Source organism: Actinia tenebrosa, unplaced genomic scaffold, assembly GCF_029948245.1.
Source record: "Actinia tenebrosa isolate PJP-AT-01 unplaced genomic scaffold, QUT_ActTen_1.0 PGA_scaffold1__47_contigs__length_23844297, whole genome shotgun sequence".
NCBI lineage: Eukaryota > Metazoa > Cnidaria > Anthozoa > Actiniaria > Actiniidae > Actinia > Actinia tenebrosa.
In genome coordinates, this window is record NW_028292578.1 from 21,286,157 (window position 1) to 21,305,407 (window position 19,251).

Below are 19,251 nucleotides of genomic sequence, written 5' to 3' on the forward strand. Positions count from 1 at the left end.
TTTTCGTTTACACCGAAAGGTCCTTTCAATGGATGTGAAATAGTCATGATAGCAAGGTCTTACAGTGAAAGGACCTCCGAAGCTCAGTCATAATCAATTCTTAAACTGGCATGCCTATTCCATTCATTTTCTTTTGATCTGCTTTATTAAAACATAAATATTGGTCATCTTTAGAGTTGACCAAAATATGCAGCTTTTGAAAGTTGACAAAGGTCCTTTCAATGGATGTGAAGAGGTCTCAACCTCGTGGTCTCATGCTTAGTTCACATCCAGTGAAAGGACCTTTGAACCATCTTATCAACTGTTGAACAAAATTCTTCCATTAAGTTTCTTTTGAACTATTTTATTTTACATTTTGGTCGTCTGCGCGACCATGGCCAAAACATATAAAATTTGGATTCATTAGATTTTATACTTACAAAACATTTCCTTTTGTTCTCTATTTACATAAAAACTGGGACCTCTATAATGGGCGAAAGAATTCAGTGGGTTTAGGAGTTGATTAGTAGCTTCAAATCAACTTCATGTTAACTTCATGCTAGCAAAATAGTAAAGAGGTAGGTCCAAAGGTGTAAAGTTAGGATCTGTATTCTAACATTAACCAGAACGATGGGCTTCCTGTGGTATCTTAAACCTTCCTCGCACCACAGGCAGTCCATACTTTTAAATAGTAAACGATAAACGCACAACTTATTTTTTTTTTTTTGAACACACATAAAAATCACTACTCACGTTTTCTGTTTTCACTTGAATAGCATTGATCGATTCGGGGAAACGGAATCTCCATTCGTTTGGAATAAATAGTTACCCTTTGTTGTATCTATGGTAACTGTACGCCGCTCTATTTTGCACGATGTGTTTTAGTTTGTCGTCTGGCAGGAACACAACCGAGCAGTTTTCGAACGTTTTTTTCGATTCCTTGTTCGACAAAAAATTAGAAAAAAAGTGGAATAAATTCACAGATTCTCAACGAGTACCCCTTAAGGTAACCTTCTCAAATGAGGCATAATTTTTCATTAATCTTTAAAAATAGCTACGTCGAAGTAATTTTACTAGTAATGTTACACTTTTCACTATGATTTCAAGTCGAAAAACTAAAGTAAATTTTTTCTTCGTTCCGACACTCCCCCTAGGAAAAGTCCGATCCAAAGAGTGAATCCAGATCCTGATTTTCCACAATTTTGGATTTTCGGGCAAAAAGTAACAAATTCTGAAAGAGCAAGAGAAATGGGGATCAATTGTGTAGTTTGTTTTGTTTTAGTCGTAAAGGAAATGGATTTAATAGCATCAAGAGTATGGACCCGCAAACCACTTGTACACTAATCACAGCAACACACCAGCCTCCCCAAGGTATTAGGCTATACAATCTATTTTTTCATCTGTTAGAAAAATTAATTTTTTCTAAAAAATCGATATAACCTAGATTTTTAGGAGTTTTTTCGAAGAAGCTTTTAAAAAATACAGAGTCCCGAGCAAAATTTGAGGGTTTTGCCCTCTTGAACTCTGAGCTCAATACTTATATATGGTTTTTCAATAAAATCTCGTAGATTTTTCAGCGAATGTTGAGCGCGTGCAGTCACCTTAAAACTTAAATTAGACAAAAGGATTTGAAAAAAGGATACTCTTAAATATGGTCAAGGATACTCTTAAATATGGTCAAGGATACCCTTAAATATGGTCAAGGATACCCTTAAATATGGTCAAGGATACCCTTTAATATGGTCAAGGATACCGTTAAATACGGTCAAGGATACCCTTAAATATGGTCAAGGATACCGTTAAATACGGTTAAGGATACCGTTAAATACGGTCAAGGATACCCTTACATATGGTCAAGGATACCCTTAAATATGGTCATTTGAAAAAGAATACCCTAAGATATGGTCAGCACAGCTAGCAGTCCATACTTTTAAATAGCAAATAATGAACGCATACTATAAATATATATTTTATAACACACATAAATATCGATCACTTCTCATCTTTTTGGTTTTCACTTGAATGGCAGAGATAGCGTACAAAATATCCATACGTTTAGAATAAAGACTTTCTTTTTTCCCTTTGCGATCTCTATGGTAGCTGTATGTTATGTGGCATGATGACCTTTAAGTGAAGAGTTTTTCGAAAGAGGTAAAGAAATCATAAAATAAGAGAACTTTAATCTACTTTTTCTTGTAAGAAAAAGCCTTTGATTACAAATTTTATCCACAAGTCGATCCCAGAAGTGTAAAACGCTATTGGACTTTTGGCGACAAAAACCTGGCACTATCACTGCTATTGGATTAGAGTGTAGGTTTTAAAAACCATCTGAAATGCATTGGATAAAAGGGTAGGAATAATAATATTCTCTACAATTCAATGTGCGCTGGGAAAAAAAATTTTTTTCTTTTAAAACTTGGGACTTAAACTAAGTCTACGACAGAAATTTTTTAAAAGGGTACCATACCCGCGAGACATCCGCAGAGCTGAGGCGGCGTATGGACTTCGCAGAGTAGCAACTGAATCCTTCTGCCCTTGGGTGTACGAATTCACACATGAAAATATTCTAGCCGAAGCCTAAGGGGAGAAACCAGCCGGCCTGCAGGGTATTTAATTCACCTTACGCGGAAGCTAGACTATATTTATTTTTCTGTTTTGCGTTCACCCTATCTGGATCAGACGAGTCAGCCAATCAGATGGGTAGGGTATGATAGACAAAACGCAGAGTTTCGAAAACAGAATATTGTTTATTTTTGTTAAAACTTTCTTTGATAAAAAGAAAATAGAAGCGGCAACAAAGCTTGATAGCCAAGAAGAGTATGTAATTAAGGTAATTCCCTAGTGCAACAAAAAGCATGGAACTTACAAAGTTTAGGCATTTGTCTTTCGAAAACTAAATAAGAAACATCTTCAAAACTTTTCACTTTTTTCTCTTTTTTGAGTAGAGATTTTTATCTGACTCATCCCAATCTCCACTCGGAAAAATGTCAGTTTTCGACTATTTTGAGATGTTTTTTCAATATAACATAATTAATGTCCATGCAAAGTTTCAGGACAAAGTTATTGGCAAAATTTCTTTCAAAGGAATTATCTTAATCGGGAACTCTTTTTAAAACAGATCCAGGGAAAATATTAAACCAAGACAATAGCGAATAGAATAGCCACAAAGCTTCTTATTCAAGTTCCTATTAAATTGCTTGCTAATTGGTTTTATTTTTAACCACAGAACATTAATAGTTTATTAAGACAGCGTGTACGTTGTATTTGCTATAGCAACGGTAGATTTTCTATCAGTAACAGTTGTGTAAAACTTTCGTTATTAAGTACGTGACGTTTCACAGTGCAACTAAGCCGTACATGTTGAGGTACTCGGTTGGAAAAATGGGAATCTGTTTGTCTGACAGGAACCAGGTTAAGGACGAGGATCCAGATGTGCGAGGTTTTCGCAAGCCTCCACACTACCGCAATCGCGAAGGGCCAAAATACAGGGTCGTCAATTTCACTCCGGACTACGAATACCGTAAGTACGAGCCTTCAACTTGGATATGCGTTCGGGTGAACGGTGTGGAGTTCAAAAAGGCCGCGGATAGAGGAGAATCGATTTTAGCGAAGTACTTTGATGGACACAATGGACCAGAGAAGACTATGAATAAAACATGTCCACTGAAGGTGCAGATAGAGTTCAAGCAAGATCTCCATGAGCCTGGATACTTTGTTGTCGCTAAGCACCTACCTTACGAGTACTGCGATCGCCCTCCTGCACCAAAGCACAAAGATATGTTCATACAAGATCTTCCAGAGCATTTTGCGTATGTTTCAGTGTTTGGAGGTATCGCTGACCAGAACGAAATTAAACAGCGACTGGACGCTCTTATTGAGGTTTTGGGAAACGAAAACAAAGATTACGAGAAGATGGATTATTCTACGACTCGTTTTGAAAAAGCTTACAATCTAAGGAAAAACACCAATGAGATCATTCTTCTTACAAACAGGAGAGTTTAATAATATGATATCCGGAACGTTTTATCTATTTTTTCGTTTTTCCAATTTAGCATTGCGAACGAGGTTTTTTTCTAACTAGTATCTTTACAATCTGTAGCTTCAACACTAGCTTTGGAGGTTTCACGAATACAGTCTCTTTTCCTTGCGAGCGACTATTAGAACCTAGAAATGCTTGTTTATTTTTTTGCTTTCTTCATATCAGACAGTTGGAAGGAACTTTCAGTTTCATCAAGATTTTGAAGCTACAAAAATCCTTCAAACCTCCCGTACGTGATCATGCGATATGAGAGTTAATATTTAGATAGCTCATGCAACCGGCATCGGTATGGTTTTCGTATCTTAATGAACCAATTAATCAAAAAATCAGAGCAATTTAATATTCATTCAATCACAACAAATGATACTAGATTCCTCGGTTCTCGGCGTGCATGCATGTGACGTCATGACCGCCATGTTTGACAAATAACGGTTTACAGTAGCAACGGTATTCATACAACGGAAAAGCGACAAAAACGGGTCAATATAGAGGAAAAGTAGATTTATATATATATATATATTTTCAGGTGGAAAAAACCCCAAGCATTTCCGGTTTTTTAAAGCCATTTCGACGCGTGTTTGGAATAAGAAAATTCGACAAGTTTCTTTTCACAAGACCTGATCAGTGATGACTATGGCATTGAAAGTTGAGACGTTTGACTTGAATGTCATTGTCTGTTATCCCGTGTAAACCAATATTCCCCATTACACAGAATTTTAAAAGGTAAATCCCTAGTTTACACTGCGCTTAATATGAATAAATAACGCTGCATAAATCATAAAAAATTATGCGGTTTTATTTCTAAGGATTCGAATTTGTGTCCCCTATTAGTAGAGGGTTTTCCCTCAGCTAGTTATTTTCTTGACACGTTAATTAAGTATCTATCTATCTATTACCTTATTTATGAGATTCTATATTACACAGTCAACGTGTAGAGCATGTGAGCATAAGCATATGAAATATGCAAGGTATGAATATTAAAGTTATATTATTAGTATATGTAATAGGACTCCATGCTGAGGAAAATTCCAAGGACTGACAAAATTGCATGAGGCCGTAGTCCGAGTCCTATTTGGCAGTCAGAGGAATTTTTCGAGTCTAATTATTTCTTGATTGGGGAGCATGAAATCCCATTACCTATTAATTATATACCTGCCTAATTAATACCATATCAACAAGACCTGTCCAATTAAGAAAATAATTGGACGGTTACCTATATGGGATTAATGAGAAGCTACACGCTACATTAGTATGATTATAATAAAAAACAATGGTACGAGCCAAGTTGAAAATATTTTAATAATCTATTACTTAATTACATTAAAATCATATTTACAAATTCTTACAATAACCAAGTTTTTTTTTGTAAAATTTCGTTTTACCCAAATTGTATTAAAATCATAGCATATTGTTTAGAAGGGAAATGCACATGACTTGATTGTAATTATGCATTATTTTAGGACTTGTAGTCTCCACTTTCGTCTCACACCATTCACTGACCTTATTCATCATAATTACTTTCGTAACAAGTCTTTACTGTGCTGTATTACATCATACACCATTTTAGCAAGTCCTCTCACGGACCTCTCATCTCGTGTACCATTCAATGACGTCATTCATCATAATTACTATCGTAACACGTCATTACTGTGGCGTATTACATCATACACCATTTTAATAAGTCCTCTCACGGACCTCTCTCATCTCGTATACCATTCAATGACGTCATTCATCATAATTACTTTCGTAACACGTCATTACTGTGCCGTATTACATCATATACCATTTTAATAAGTCCTCTTACGGACCTCTCTCATCTCGTGTACCATTCAATGACGTCATTCATCATAGTTACCACAAGAGGCGGGTAACTATGGTAACACGGTACATATTACTATCCTTTATTTCACGATAAATCCACTTTTCCAAATCTCTTCCCCATCACTTGGCTGTGGAAATATACTAGCTATAAATACCCATGATAATTACCATAAGATATAATCAAATAGCATGTGCCACATGGCATGCGCCATGGTAGCCTAATTACGTCATAGTCACATGCCACGTCAGTTTTAATTACGTAAAGTTGTGTCAAATAGCTGTGTGAAAGGTCTGGAAAGGCGGAATGACTTTTTTTAAGAGGTCTTGTTCCTGTCATTACAGCTTAGCCCTGCTAATACAACTTGAATAAATAACGTCACATCCGCCCTGTTAATACAATACATTATCGAAAGCGAATATCTGTTACTTACTTTACAGCAAACAATAACATAAGGCTGATATTTTAAAGGATATATATATATTCATATATACATTAGTTCAGCTAAACTTGCTAGACTTGCGAACACACCCGCATCTGAAGAATATATGTGCCGGCCACAAACCTATCCAGTCACGAAGGACGTGTAATCACGTGATCAGCGTACGTTGACGCTTGTCTTACGGCGGGCTAGTTGAGTCAAACGTCTGTCTACATTCGTTTTATCTGGTGGTGACATGGTTAAGGGAACTCTTTCATCTTCAGCGAGATTCTCACAGCACAATTGATGTTGGGATAGAGAAGGGGAGGGGATGATAATGCATAACTATATAACTATAATATATTATATATTACATATTATAAGGATACATTTTTGTAATAAAACCAAGTCAGTGTCCTTCTTGACATCTTCTTCTAGCCCTTGTAACAATAACTGTGCTGTTTCGTACTTCTCACGGCACTGAAGGGGGGGAAATGTCAATTTGATCGTATCATTACTCAAGAAAAGAGAGCAAAAGAAAATAGTAGAGTTTTAAAGTTGATGCCATCCAAGAGATCTTATTTGAAAATGCGTCCCGAGTGGAACGAGAAAAGAGGTCTGCGACGATGAAAGAGTACATTTATCATGTAGGTAGGAGAGAGAGGGAAGGAGGGGGGTTGGAGGAGGGATTGGGTGAGTGTTTGTCGTTCACTACTGTCCTCTGCTATCCTTTTCCCAAGGAGGTAACAGGAACATGACTTAATGATATTGGCCTGTAGCAGGCAGAAAAAAAGAACAAAAACAGGTGGATTGCAAGATGAAATCGAAGTGATGCGATGATCATGGATGTGGGAACAACAAAACGGGATACACTAGAACGGAACTGAATAATCAAATATAATTAGGAGAAAAGAAATATAAAAAAATTTGAACTACCTCTTTTGGGTTACCAAACAGCTCATCCAAAGCTGCATTTTGACACTATATATTAAAATTCAAAAAGAATAAAAGTATTAGTTATAAGAACAGTTATAAGAAAATGAGACAACATCTTCGAATAGGATTTGGTGTACTATTTGCCATCCGTGGTTAAGGGAAAAAATGGGTCGAGTTGGTATTGCAGTGCATTGTGGGACTGTTTTAGGGGACATATTTCCAAGATGGCGGCTATTTTGTCCCCTAAAACAGCCCCACAATGCACTGCAATCATGCCAACTCGACCCAGTTTTTCCCTCAGCCTCGGAATGGCTTATCATTGTTATAACCGATGTAACTGCGAGAAAACGTGGATATAAAGGACACCTACCAGTTCCATTGCATAGGTATACATCAATTTATCAGCATTGGCCTGTAAAAAAAAAACAAAAAACAAGTCAATGAAAAATTTTTTTTTTGTCTGACGAAGATATCTCATAATAGACCCCTTGCAGCACATCGGAATGCAGCTCAATTTGAAAAAAACAACAACAGATTTCCAATTGAGATTGAAATTCTTTCCTTTTGTCCTCCAAGTTGAGCTGTTTTGACGTCACGATATATTTAATCTAATGCTTTTTGATATCTTACTGTTATAATCTTATCCGTTGTCATCGATTTGGACTGTAAAAAGGACTTGATTCGCGCTGTTCTGTCCAAACACTGTCGGTAGCGATTGTTCAGGTCGTTCACCACTGAGGAGAGTAGAAAACAAACACCGATATTCAGACAAAAATAATTGATGGGCAAGGTAGGGCGCTATGGTGGGTCTCAACCAAACTAATGCAATGGTCACTAGAAATCAAGTTTTCCTTGCTTGCTGCGTTACGTTGTCCATATTTGCGATCCAACCAAAGTCTCAGTACAAGATTAAAACACAGAAGTATTGAACACAAGCTGCTATAAGTCATAGTCATAAACGTTTATCTGGAGTAATTGGTTTCTTGCTCGTACCATTCTTGACAGCATTGGAAGGTTTCAGGCGATGTTCTTGGAGTTCCTCCTGAGCGAAACGTAAAGCAAGACTTGAGATACGCAGCGCCTTCAGGTACAGAACAAGCTGTTCTGTGGTCCTGAAAAGATAAAGAGAACACTGTCATTATGAGCATTGGTAACCATTTTAATCTTTGTCACCATCGCCATCACCATCAGCATTGCTATCATCGCCACCATCATCAGCATCAACATCATCAACACCATCATCATCATCATCAACAACACCATTACCATCAACATCATTATCTATATCACTATGACAACCACCACCATTTCTAATATCACAATCAACCCATTACAGTGTAATATTTTTTTACCTGCATTCCTCGCTAATGCTACCGATTTGATCAGTTAAGACGCTTTCATTCTGAGAAAAGAAAATTATATAAAGTTAGTGTGCTTTTGGTGCCTGTAGGTGCCTGTAGGTGCCATCAAGATGGCGGAAATGTTCACGTCATAGGAAAAGGAGCTATTAGCCATTCCGATGTGGAGAGAAAAAAACTGGGTCGAGTTGGCAATGTATTGCATTATGGGGCTGTTTTAGGAAACATATTTCCAAGATGGCGCCTATTTCATCCCCTAACTCGACCCAGGCTTTTACTCAACCTTGGAATAGTGTCTTAAAAAATGAAGGCAGCATATTTGTGTTTGTAAGAAGCCTAAGAACGAAAAAATATATATGCGAATAAATAATAAATGTGCATACCATTCGTATTGCGATTGAGTCAGCAAGCGTGGTCAGCGGGGCACCTCTAGCTCGTATGACAACCAAGATGGCGTCGACCAGGGATAAAGCGAAAGACAGCTTGCGTACTCCATCAGTATGTTCGGTCTATATGTAAACACAGTTCATAGGTTCAATGCAGTGGCCGCGAAGGATTCTTCCATAGTTATAGAGGCTTTTTGCACCATCACGTAATGGCAGCCATGGCAGGAGGCACAACAACGGATTTTTCGCATAGGAAAATCAATCATTTCTTATGTAAATCTAATTAGAAGCTAATTAGACGAGATTCAGTTGTTCCTGCCTCCTGTCATGGCTGCCATCATATGATGGTACAAAGCCTATATTCCACAGATTTTAAAGTAGTATTCAAGGTATAAAATTGGCCACGTTTTGCAAGTTGCTCATACTAGTAGCTTATCTAAGAGATTCTGGTTTCCTCCTGATGGACTGCCATTTTACAACATTATTCTTTGTCCATGGTTTTTTGGGTCTGCTCTTAAATCTAAGGTATCTGAAAACTAGCTCAAATCCAATAACATCGCATTGCTGATATTAAACGGAATCCTGCTGACGACCTCGTTGTGCACAGAATTGTGGGACTTTATGGGACTTTGCCATTTTACGTCCTAAAATTCCGCCCTACAAACATCTGCACCACGAGGTCGTTACCAGAGTCTTCTTTTGAACTTTGGAAAGGTTAAACGCTTGGTTTATCTCTAGAGATCTGATTCATTCAGGCTGAAAATCAGTTGGTAGTTAGGAAACAAGTCTATACATCGTTATATAACTGGTTTAGTTCGAAACAGTATTTTTTACCTCCAAGAGCGTGTCTTCAGGTAGGTCTGGAGCGACAAGTGCAATCGTACCCTCCATTTCGGGAGAACAAGGTTCTACTACATGGCTGGTAGACGAAGAACTCTGGGAAAAGCCTCGAGTAACTTTAGTACCTTTATTATATTTATTAAAAAAAAATTAAAAAGCCCATTATTATGAAAAATGAAGGATCAGTGTGAACCGCGCGGTCAAACGCCAGCGCATACTCCTGCGAAAATTATATTCTTAAAATTTTCCCGTTACTAATCTAACAGATGCGTTCGCGCCTCAAGACTTAAACGCGCGCAAACGCTTTCCCGCGCTTTTTGAAGTGCAGTGTGCGACGTCTACAGGTCTAGCTAATATCACTCATATTTAATGTACCTTTGTCAGGCATAACGAGAGCGGGAATATCATTGCTCACAGCTTCTTGACCAGTATACTTTGGTAAAGAATGGAAAGGTATGATACCACCTGCCTTCATGGCGGCCGAAGGAGGTGACGACCCGGCGGTAAACAACCCACGTAGAGGCTTGAGTTCAGCCTCCTCCTCGACGTGACTCGTATGAAGAGACTTGGTAGGAGATCCTGGGATGGGAGGAAGATGGGATGGAGTAGATGAGGTAGGAAGAGTTGGTTCGTTGCCTCCCTGTGGTGAAAGTGGCGCGCCACTAGAATGACGTCGCGGCGATTGACTGGTGCTTAGTCCTAACTGAAGCTGCCCAGTATTCAACAGGCCAAACGATCTGTTTCGATGCAGACCCATAGCTGTGGCTAAAATAGCAGGCGAGCTATGCACTTTTAATATCGGCCTTGCTTCAGTGCCTTCGGAGAGCGTCTCCAAAGTCACAAGGCCAGGGTTGGTCTGTCTGGCCAAAGCAGAAAGAAGAGGAGAAGAACTAGACGGGTTTCTTGATCCTTCAATATTAGACAAAGCTCGTCTAATAGTTCCAGGTGGAGGTCGTCCTAGAGGTTCCATACTTACTGTATCAGCGGTTATCTGTGGTACCGCATTCAAGTTGGCCAGTTTATGAAACCCTACTTTAGAGTTGTCAGTAAAGGTTTTGGCGACCGCTGTGACCAAGGATGGCGCTACGGTGTCAGTAGGTGACTGTGCCCCCTTTAAATAAGATGGACTTGGGAGAGTCCTTGAAACAACAGGAACGGATCCTTTACTTGGAAGGAAGATTTTTCTGCCGGTTTCCTGCGTTGGCTTGTAAGGTAGAGCTTCCGTTGGGCTTCCTGGAGAAGAGCTTTTCCGAGGCACAGGGACCGGAGTAGAGGACTGGGAACAGGGAGATACGTTTGGACGAGGACCTGGAGAGGAGTTCGTTCTGACACGTCGAGAAATGGGAACAGAGGATTGTTGGGGCATACCTCGAGGACTACCTTGAGAAGTTGATGGCTGATTACTGGCGGAATGGGCTCGGGGTCTTGTGGGAGGTGAGTTGGGCGATGAAGAGCCAACCATGAATGTTGCTCTGCGAGGTGGCGATCGTGGAGACATTTGCTGAGGGGAGACTGGGTTAAACAACTTTGCATCTGTGTTTCTGGGAGGTGATGATTGGCTAAAAAGTAATTTTAAAAATCCGTCAGATTTTTTAATGAATGCAAAATAATTTCAGCCAGAGGAAAACTTTTTAGTTAACCACCTTCATGGGGCCCTCTAAATTTAGGCTGTTTATATAGATGGGTACAAATTTTTTTTTTTGAATTCCACCCCTTGAAGGAATCCAAAAAGCCGAAATCATTTCCAGAGAATGAAAAAATGAGAATGAAAAAATGAGAATGAAAAAATGAGAATGAAAAAATGAGAATGAAAAAATGAGAATGAAAAAATGAGAATGAAAAATACTCATAAATATAATTACCATTCATGCGGAAAATAAAGATCCCATGTTACCTTTGCTCTCGGTGTACCTTAAGATAATAAAAAGATTGTAATACGAGATTTAAAGAAGAACATGCATATAGCGTAAGGCGCACTATGGAGATAAGACAGACAAGAATACTGATGATGTATCAAAGTCAGGGCACGGCTCATTCGCAGATCGAACCATAGAACAACTGATCAAAGTCAGGGCATGGCTTACTCATGGATTGAATTGGAATTTAGCTTGTTAGGTTTTGCGGAGGGAGGAAAAGCGGAGAACCCAGAGAACAACAACGCGCTGGACGGGCAAAAGTAACATCAGCATCAGCTACCAGGAGATCTCGGGGAACGCGCGCAAACGACTGTTGTAGTTGAGGCGGTCCTAGTTTCAGTTGTTTATCGGCGAACAAAGAACTATCATTTCACGATAATTTCATAAAAAAATGAAAAACACAATGCGCCATTTGACCCATAGGTATTCGTTATAAGAATAAATAGACTTTTAAATGTATTTCTAGTCCATAACGTAGCTAGGGAAGCAAAGATTCAGAGTAATTTTTCTGACTTCGGTCGTCATGTTTTTTTTTCCCGATGGGCCGCCTGATCAGATTTCTTGCTGTGCTAGGATTTACTGGTTTTCGATGGGCTGTCAAAACAAGATCACTTGGTACAACAACGAGAGTGCAATGTTCCCTGATATCTTACCATCGCTATCAAGGTTATTCGGAACAATGACGAAATCCTGAAAGGAAGAATCCAACAGTTAAAACAATAGTGACAGAGATTAAAAGGCAGAAATAAAACTTTAGCTCATCCCTCCCCCTCCCCCCCCTACTCAGCTCAATATGTTCACGTTAATTGATAGGAAAATAACAAGATGTTATATGTAATGTTAATAAATAAATAATTAAAGAATTAAAGAAAGAAATAAAATAATAATTATTTAATTTGTTTAAGCTTATGCGCACGTACATTTCAAAATTCTCTTGCAAATTTATAAAATCTTAAGTATAAGAAATATTTTTTATTGCTAACGTTATCCCAGGCTAACCTCGGGTTCCACGTCATCATCAGCTTGGGTTAGACGAGGAGGACTAGGCATGAGCGTTCCTGATGACCTCTGACCTCGATTACAATAAGCTGAAGTAATAGAAAATAAGCGTGATTAATGACTAAAACTGGCCTAGCCTAATAGTCAAAAAGCTGGGATAATTTCACTGTAGTTTAATTGACGCAGGGACTGCTTTTCGTTCATCATGGCAGTCATATTTTATTTTTTCTGCTTTTACAAAGTGCATGGGCTACCTGAGTTAACAAGAGGAACTGTTGTCGCATACAAAACGTTTTCTGTTGTGACATGAATGAAGATGAGTAGCCAATACGAGTAGATCATTGGAATTGGTGTATATCTGCTTTACATACCATTAACAGGGCTGTGTTCCAGACTACCTTGGCTGACAGGGTGAGGATCCTGAGGGGAAGTACCTGTTATATCGTATGGGGGTGTCATACGGTGCAGCAGGTCTACCCGAATATCTCCTAAAGCCTCAGCTCCATAACTCTGCAAAAGGCATCGATACATTCAAGTGTTAAAAGCGCGATTACATGGCGTAACGGAGACGCAATCGTTACCAAGAATTGAAACGAATTAAAATAAATTAACTTTGTTTATAGAGGATAACACTAGACAGTAATTTTAACTGATAAACTCATGGTGCTCTTTAAACGTCTCTAGTTGATTAGGGATGGGACCGCCATCAGACCAATCATACCATACAAGATTACAGTTTGTCTAATCAGAAGGCACCCTTTCGGGGTTGAGGTCACTGGACGACGACGTGACACAAAGTAGGTTGGAAAGTCTGTCATACTTACAGGAGAGTTTGAGCCAGAGGATCTTGTTCCTTGCGAACATCCACTGTGATGTCTATGTCTTGATGGTACAGCCACAGGTGTAGCTAAATAAATGGTCAATGTTGGGATTATTCAAAATGTATAAGTTTTTTTAGGGGGGAGGGGGGATGTGTGGATTTTGAGTTTTTAAGCACATCATTTCGTTAGACTCCTTTTTAAAAACCCAACATACAAAGAATTGTATTATATTAATGGTATAGCCCCCCAAGTGCTGCTTGCACCCCCCTGAAATCCACATACCCAGAAGACAAACCTTTTTAAGTGGTGTAATATCACGGCACGTTTTGATTATTTGCAACTTATTTGATTTTTACCTCGTGGATACCCGTAGCGTAGAAGAGGTATTGTCAGTGGTCTGAATATGCCAATGTATCACTCACTCGCTCGCTCACTCACTATAGTGTAAGCAGATCGATAATTAAACGTTTATCAATCGTCTTAGGTCATTTGCTTACGAACGTTACGCGAAACGTATTTTCGGGCTTCATACAAACACGAACGAACTTCTTATTCAATGAAATAGAATAATTTCAAAAGTAAAAATTTGAATCAAAGTATAAGGTCGATTACTCATCTTAGCAGTTGAATTGAGCATTTAAATCAATCGAATGATTACTCTATCTTGGAAATTACGAAGGTCAACAAAAGTCAACAAAATGCACAGAAAGGGCGCAGGAACCACGAGTTCGCCAAGGCAGATTGAGGATTTTCTAAGTGTTTAGTAATACTTACAAGACCTTTGTACAATTCTTCCAGTCAGAAAAGGATGTGAGAAAAATTCACCTACAAAAATTATAAAAACCTGGACTGAGTGGAGGCTCACAGAGTAAACAAACTTGTGTGATGACTTTAGGAATTCATCCAGAAAAAAATGACGGCTATGACCCAAAGTAAAAGGCAAATGTTTTAACACCCTTGTCAACCATGGAGATAAAAATAAGTGGAGAAAACATAATGATAATAGGGTTCAAGAGAGCATAAATAAGAAAGGGAAACTTCGTAATAACGCGCGTGCCATGTAAATTCCCGGTCTGGCTATTTTTAGTAACCGGATGCAGTTTAAATTTTGTCTTACCCTACTCCCGTGCGTCATCAACTTGCACGTGGGTGCTCTTTCCATTTCGTTTTTAGTGATCTTAGTGATTTTAGTGATGGCAGGATGGTAATTAGATTTGAAATGGGAAGTAAAGAAATGAGATGAAATGAGATGGGAGAAAATGTGATAGGAATGAAATGGTTCAAATACTATATTATGTAAAGGATAAAGGAGACAAATATAATGTGTATGTATGTATGCATGCATGTTGACCATCTTTAGGGTGCCGCAAATGGACTGAGACAGAGGGGGACTGCTCATCTTACCAAAGTCCATTCTATCTTTTGGGTTTCGTTTTAGAAGCCCTGTCAGTAAATCCTTGATGTGACTTGATGTACCAGCAGGAATGCTATAACAACATTACAAAATGCTATTAGCCAAAGAGTGACTGCAAGTTAAAAATTGTTAGAAAAGTAAAATATATACATACTTGGGGCATATTCCTTTGTTCTTCTCATAAAACTTCTTCAGTGCTTGAGGGCTATTTGCCTGCGGAAAATCGTTTCTATGTTATGTTTTCCCATTTTTTATTAGAAATAGAATCAGGCCATAATAATGTAATTTTGAACCATCAATGTGAAACAAAAATTTAAAAAAATCTCAGGCAAATGAAAAATAAAACACAAACTTACCGTAAATGGAGCTTTACCAGTGAGACACTGATAGACGATGGTACCAAGACTCCAAAGGTCTGCCTTAGCATCATATGCTTTGGACATGATCACTTCAGGGGCCTACAAATTGTACATTTTGTGCAAAGAAAAGTGTGCATGTATTAAGCAAGGCAACAGTTATTTTTTGGGGGTAATGGGAAGGGAGTGGGGGGGTGGGGGGGGGGGGGGGGGGGGGGGAGAAAGGGCTAAATCAATAAATTATAATAAATTATGCAGAGTATATATATATATAGATCTATATATCTAATGTGTATATAGGATTGTCCATAGTGATTTTTGCAACAACCTGTCAGTTTGCAATGTTCAAAACTCCAGTATATCAATTTGATTTCAATTTAAGTAGTAAGTTCACAAAAATTTTTAAATGCCCCAGCTCCTGAGAGTTGCTTAAAGATTACTGGCCTCAACATTGTCAATACTTTTATTACATTTAATAGTACTTATACAATACTTTACTTTACCAACATGTCACCTAATTTATAACGAGCTCATAAAAGCTTGTTTAAGTGTGAATGTGAAAAAAACTTGATAATTATTGAACATAGCCTGGTATGAGTGCCAGGCTTAAAGACAAACTTAGTTTATATCTATTAATGAGGTACATTGTCGAAAACTCTAATGCAAACCTACCATGTACATGGGAGAACCACAAAGAGTTGCAGCCATCATCTCACCAGGAAGAAACCTTGCAAACCCAAAGTCAGCTAAAAAAAGTCACAAATTAAAGCATTAGTGAGACAACACATTAATAATCATTGATGATGATACATATTTCAATAATCAATAACAGAGCCTTTGTGTACAAAGGGTGGATAGTGCTATCCAAGGGATAAATCGGTGCTGATATCCAATAAATTTATCCACTGGATAAGGAGGATTTATCCATTGGATAGCACTTTCCACTCTTTGCACAACCTGGCCCAGTTCTAAAGGACTCTAATGGCTGCAAAATCAACTATCTTTCTCATTTTCTCATGCAATAGTAGTATCATTTTGTACTTTGGCTAATGCACTGTTTACCTGTGTGATAAAATGAGTAATAGATAGCCAAGGCTAAATAATAATGGCAAAGCTAACGGCTCACCAAAATTGACACTACAAATTTTATGTCCCAATGCCTTTTTGACTATAGTATCTGCATATTGATCAGTTTCAGTTTTATGTTTCAGCCCTCATGTTGATCAGCCCATACAGTTTTGGGTGCTTACCAATTTTGATCTTGATGTCAGAAGGAGATGGATTTGAGGTGCCAGTGTAACTTAAAAGAAGATTCTGAGGTTTCAAATCCCTGTGCATTATTCCCTTCGACTGAAGTGTACCCATAGCAGAAGCTAAGAAATACAAATAAGAAGATAATAAAAATATTAAGTATCATTTCCTTGGGCTACCTGTGTCTTTTTTCCACAGGAATCCCATAATGGTTGGCTTGTCCCATCAGGTTTCCTGGATTAAATGAATTTAAGGTGACTGCCTAATTTTTGCTCAAAAAACTTGCATACAGGCATCCATTAAATACAGATTATCTTGAAAACAAGCTTGGTACACCCCATTATATTTTTCTTTTCATATTTGGAATCAGCATTAAATTTCACTTTAGAAAAATGTAGTTTTTAAAAAAGTTTATGATTTTTTCCAAAAGTAGCCAGTCACTTAAAATTCAATATTTGGAAACATACCTATCTGTTTAAGGAATATCCTAATTGTGTCTTCACTCAGAGTTCCTTTTGCTGTGAAAATATATTTTTTAATTAATAATGAGCTACAATGTAGCTTGACCAGCCCCTCACTTGGTATATATGTACAATACATCAAGCAAAATATGATACTTAGATGGAAATAGATATTGGGTAGTTACCATGGGCAGCATCAACTTTTTTACCCCCCCCCCCCCCCCCTTGCCTTTGGAAACTCAGAAATCTTTCAAGGCTCCTGGCTCAAGGAATTCCATGCAAAATAATTGGGTTGTGTTTGAATTTACCTTGAAGATAGTCAGCAAGATCTCCTCCATTGCAGTACTGTAATTAAATTAAACAAGTCAATAATAAATGAATAAATGACTGATAATTTGTAGTGGCAAATAAAATAATTTTGCTCTCACCTCCATAACCAGGTAGACATTGTTTGGTCTTTCCTGTTTGGTAATAAAATAGGAGAGACAGTATAAAAATATGCTGATAGTATTGGCATGAATACCTGCTCCCTCTGGGTCAATACTGGTGAATGCCAATCTTAATTTTGCAAACCTTACCAAATTTTAACGATTACGAATAATCAATAATCAAAATTATTCTATACCTAAACAAAAAGATTATTTACCTGACAATCATATAATGCAACAACATTTTCGTGATGGAGTTCCTGTGTCAAAAAGAGTTATGCAATGAATGAGATAAACTTGAGCATTGTATAATATTTCAAATATCAGTCACACGAGGTTTGACCTTGGGAACTGTTTTCTCCAAGGTTTTGGTCTTTTTTAATAACATAACATTTAGACAAAAATCCTTCGTATTATTTGTTCTTGAAATACTCAAGAATTCCTCTTTGAAATTCTTAAGACTCCCTACATCACTTCAAATTTTATATTTTGTAGCTTTGCAACACGAAAGGACTAATGATGCAATCTCATATTGTTGACTGACAAAAAAAAAATCCATATTGTGTCCTAATTCCATACCTTTAAGATTTTTATTTCCTTTGCCAAAAGGTTTTGGGTTTTGGACAAGTTCTTCTTGGATATAACCTTTATTGCCACCACAAAATCTTCTTTCTAAATATGGTAAGAAAATGTGGTTAGCTCGGTTATTTTCATCATCTTACGAGAGCTAAAATAAGATTGAGAACTTCGACTGTTTACAGAACAAAAAGGCGGGATCTGCACATAAAACCGTTATAAGAATAAGGTTTGTCCAGTTTGTATCTTAGGGACAACATTATATCACTAAGGAATTGGATTTAAAATAGAATAATAATCTCATTAAAAAAACGTAGATGAGAACATGAATCACGAAAAATATCGTTGTACAAAATACAAGTTTCGTGTTAACTAAATCGAAAGATAAACGGTCAGTTGGAAGAAAAATCTAAACCTAGAATACAAGCACATTTACTTAGGAAATTCCCTTGTTTTTCACAATTAATTGCACATAAAGCACAAGAGGACCACTAAAACCTTTTAAGGAAAAAATTCCTGTCGCTCCGATCCAGCCTTTGTTTCGAAAAGGAAGAGATTACAGAATTTATTATTAAAGCTTACAATACCTTTGTATGATGCCCCTTAAAGACGACAGCAAATGCTCCATGACCTATAAGGTCTTTCTTATTGTAGCAGAAGTCTCCAACTACTTCTGTCATGACGAAGGTTTACAAAGAACGCGGAGAAAATTTTTTTCTTTGTCTTTGGTGGTTCCGAGAAACGAGTGCTCGTTCTCTCTCAAACGACCCTTCACTGGCTCCAAAAATACAAACTGAATGGCTTAGTTTGTTAGGACTATCGTGTCCTTGAGTTCTATGAGTATAATTCATAACTATTAAGGGGAATTCATGTTGCTTTTCTCTCTCCTTCTTCTCTATTTTCAAGCATGGCTCTGTCAAATCTCTAACAATGTTTTTGTTTTGATCCTCTTCGTCGGGTAACTCAAGGGCCTTGAATTGACGTCATAGTTCGATAAACCTTCGGAAGCACGTCGGAAAATTACTCGATTAAGCACAGGAAACCCATGATAGACAGATAGTCAGATATATTTATCAAGACTCAACCCTTCTCTTCAGGGAGCAACGTTTGCCACGGAGAAAAATGTAATGCACCGAAGGAATAACAGATTTTGGCTGCGTTATGGATAGATTGATCAGTCAAATTAAAGTTCTTACTTGCGGTGCATTTTTAGAAGTTCCGAAAAAATTCGCGCAATAGCCAGAGGTCTCG

At 37.8% G+C, this 19,251-nt stretch overlaps 2 protein-coding genes across 2 annotated transcripts; one reads left to right on the forward strand and one right to left on the reverse strand.

Moving 5' to 3' along the window:
• Nucleotides 1-3,312: 3,312 nt before the first annotated feature.
• Nucleotides 3,313-4,782, forward strand: LOC116304105 (heme-binding protein 1-like). The gene has a single exon (XM_031713766.1). It carries the CDS (start codon nucleotides 3,337-3,339, stop codon nucleotides 3,979-3,981), a length of 645 nt encoding a protein of 214 aa, XP_031569626.1. The 5' UTR covers nucleotides 3,313-3,336; the 3' UTR covers nucleotides 3,982-4,782.
• Nucleotides 4,783-5,299: 517 nt separating this feature from the next.
• LOC116304106 (serine/threonine-protein kinase ULK2) lies at nucleotides 5,300-18,949 on the reverse strand. The gene is made up of 27 exons (XM_031713767.2): nucleotides 18,588-18,949; nucleotides 18,004-18,096; nucleotides 17,643-17,684; nucleotides 17,425-17,457; nucleotides 17,305-17,341; nucleotides 17,003-17,053; nucleotides 16,535-16,657; nucleotides 15,957-16,030; nucleotides 15,285-15,386; nucleotides 15,083-15,141; nucleotides 14,919-15,001; nucleotides 14,289-14,339; nucleotides 13,518-13,600; nucleotides 13,065-13,203; nucleotides 12,694-12,782; nucleotides 12,348-12,384; nucleotides 11,641-11,689; nucleotides 10,154-11,337; nucleotides 9,773-9,903; nucleotides 8,936-9,061; nucleotides 8,547-8,596; nucleotides 8,188-8,306; nucleotides 7,825-7,928; nucleotides 7,565-7,606; nucleotides 7,195-7,239; nucleotides 6,648-6,738; nucleotides 5,300-6,503 (listed from the first exon to the last, which is right to left on the reverse strand). Exons 1-27 carry the CDS (start codon nucleotides 18,678-18,680, stop codon nucleotides 6,436-6,438), a joined length of 3,198 nt encoding a protein of 1,065 aa, XP_031569627.1. The 5' UTR covers nucleotides 18,681-18,949; the 3' UTR covers nucleotides 5,300-6,435.
• Between the last annotated feature and the right edge of the window lie 302 nt (nucleotides 18,950-19,251).

What these genes read in the sequence shown, in the direction of transcription:
- LOC116304105 (XM_031713766.1), top strand. Translation starts at nt 3,337, where the DNA reads ATGTTGAGGTACTCGGTTGGAAAAATGGGAATCTGTTTGTCTGACAGG.
- LOC116304106 (XM_031713767.2), bottom strand. Translation starts at nt 18,680, where the DNA reads ATGACAGAAGTAGTTGGAGACTTCTGCTACAATAAGAAAGACCTTATA. An exon ending in GAATAACCTTGATAGCGATG is followed by an intron (nt 11,690 to 12,347) that starts GTAAGATATCAG and finishes TATTATCTTAAG; the next exon opens with GTACACCGAGAGCAAAGGTA. An exon ending in ACTCAATCGCAATACGAATG is followed by an intron (nt 8,597 to 8,935) that starts GTATGCACATTT and finishes TTCTTTTCTCAG; the next exon opens with AATGAAAGCGTCTTAACTGA.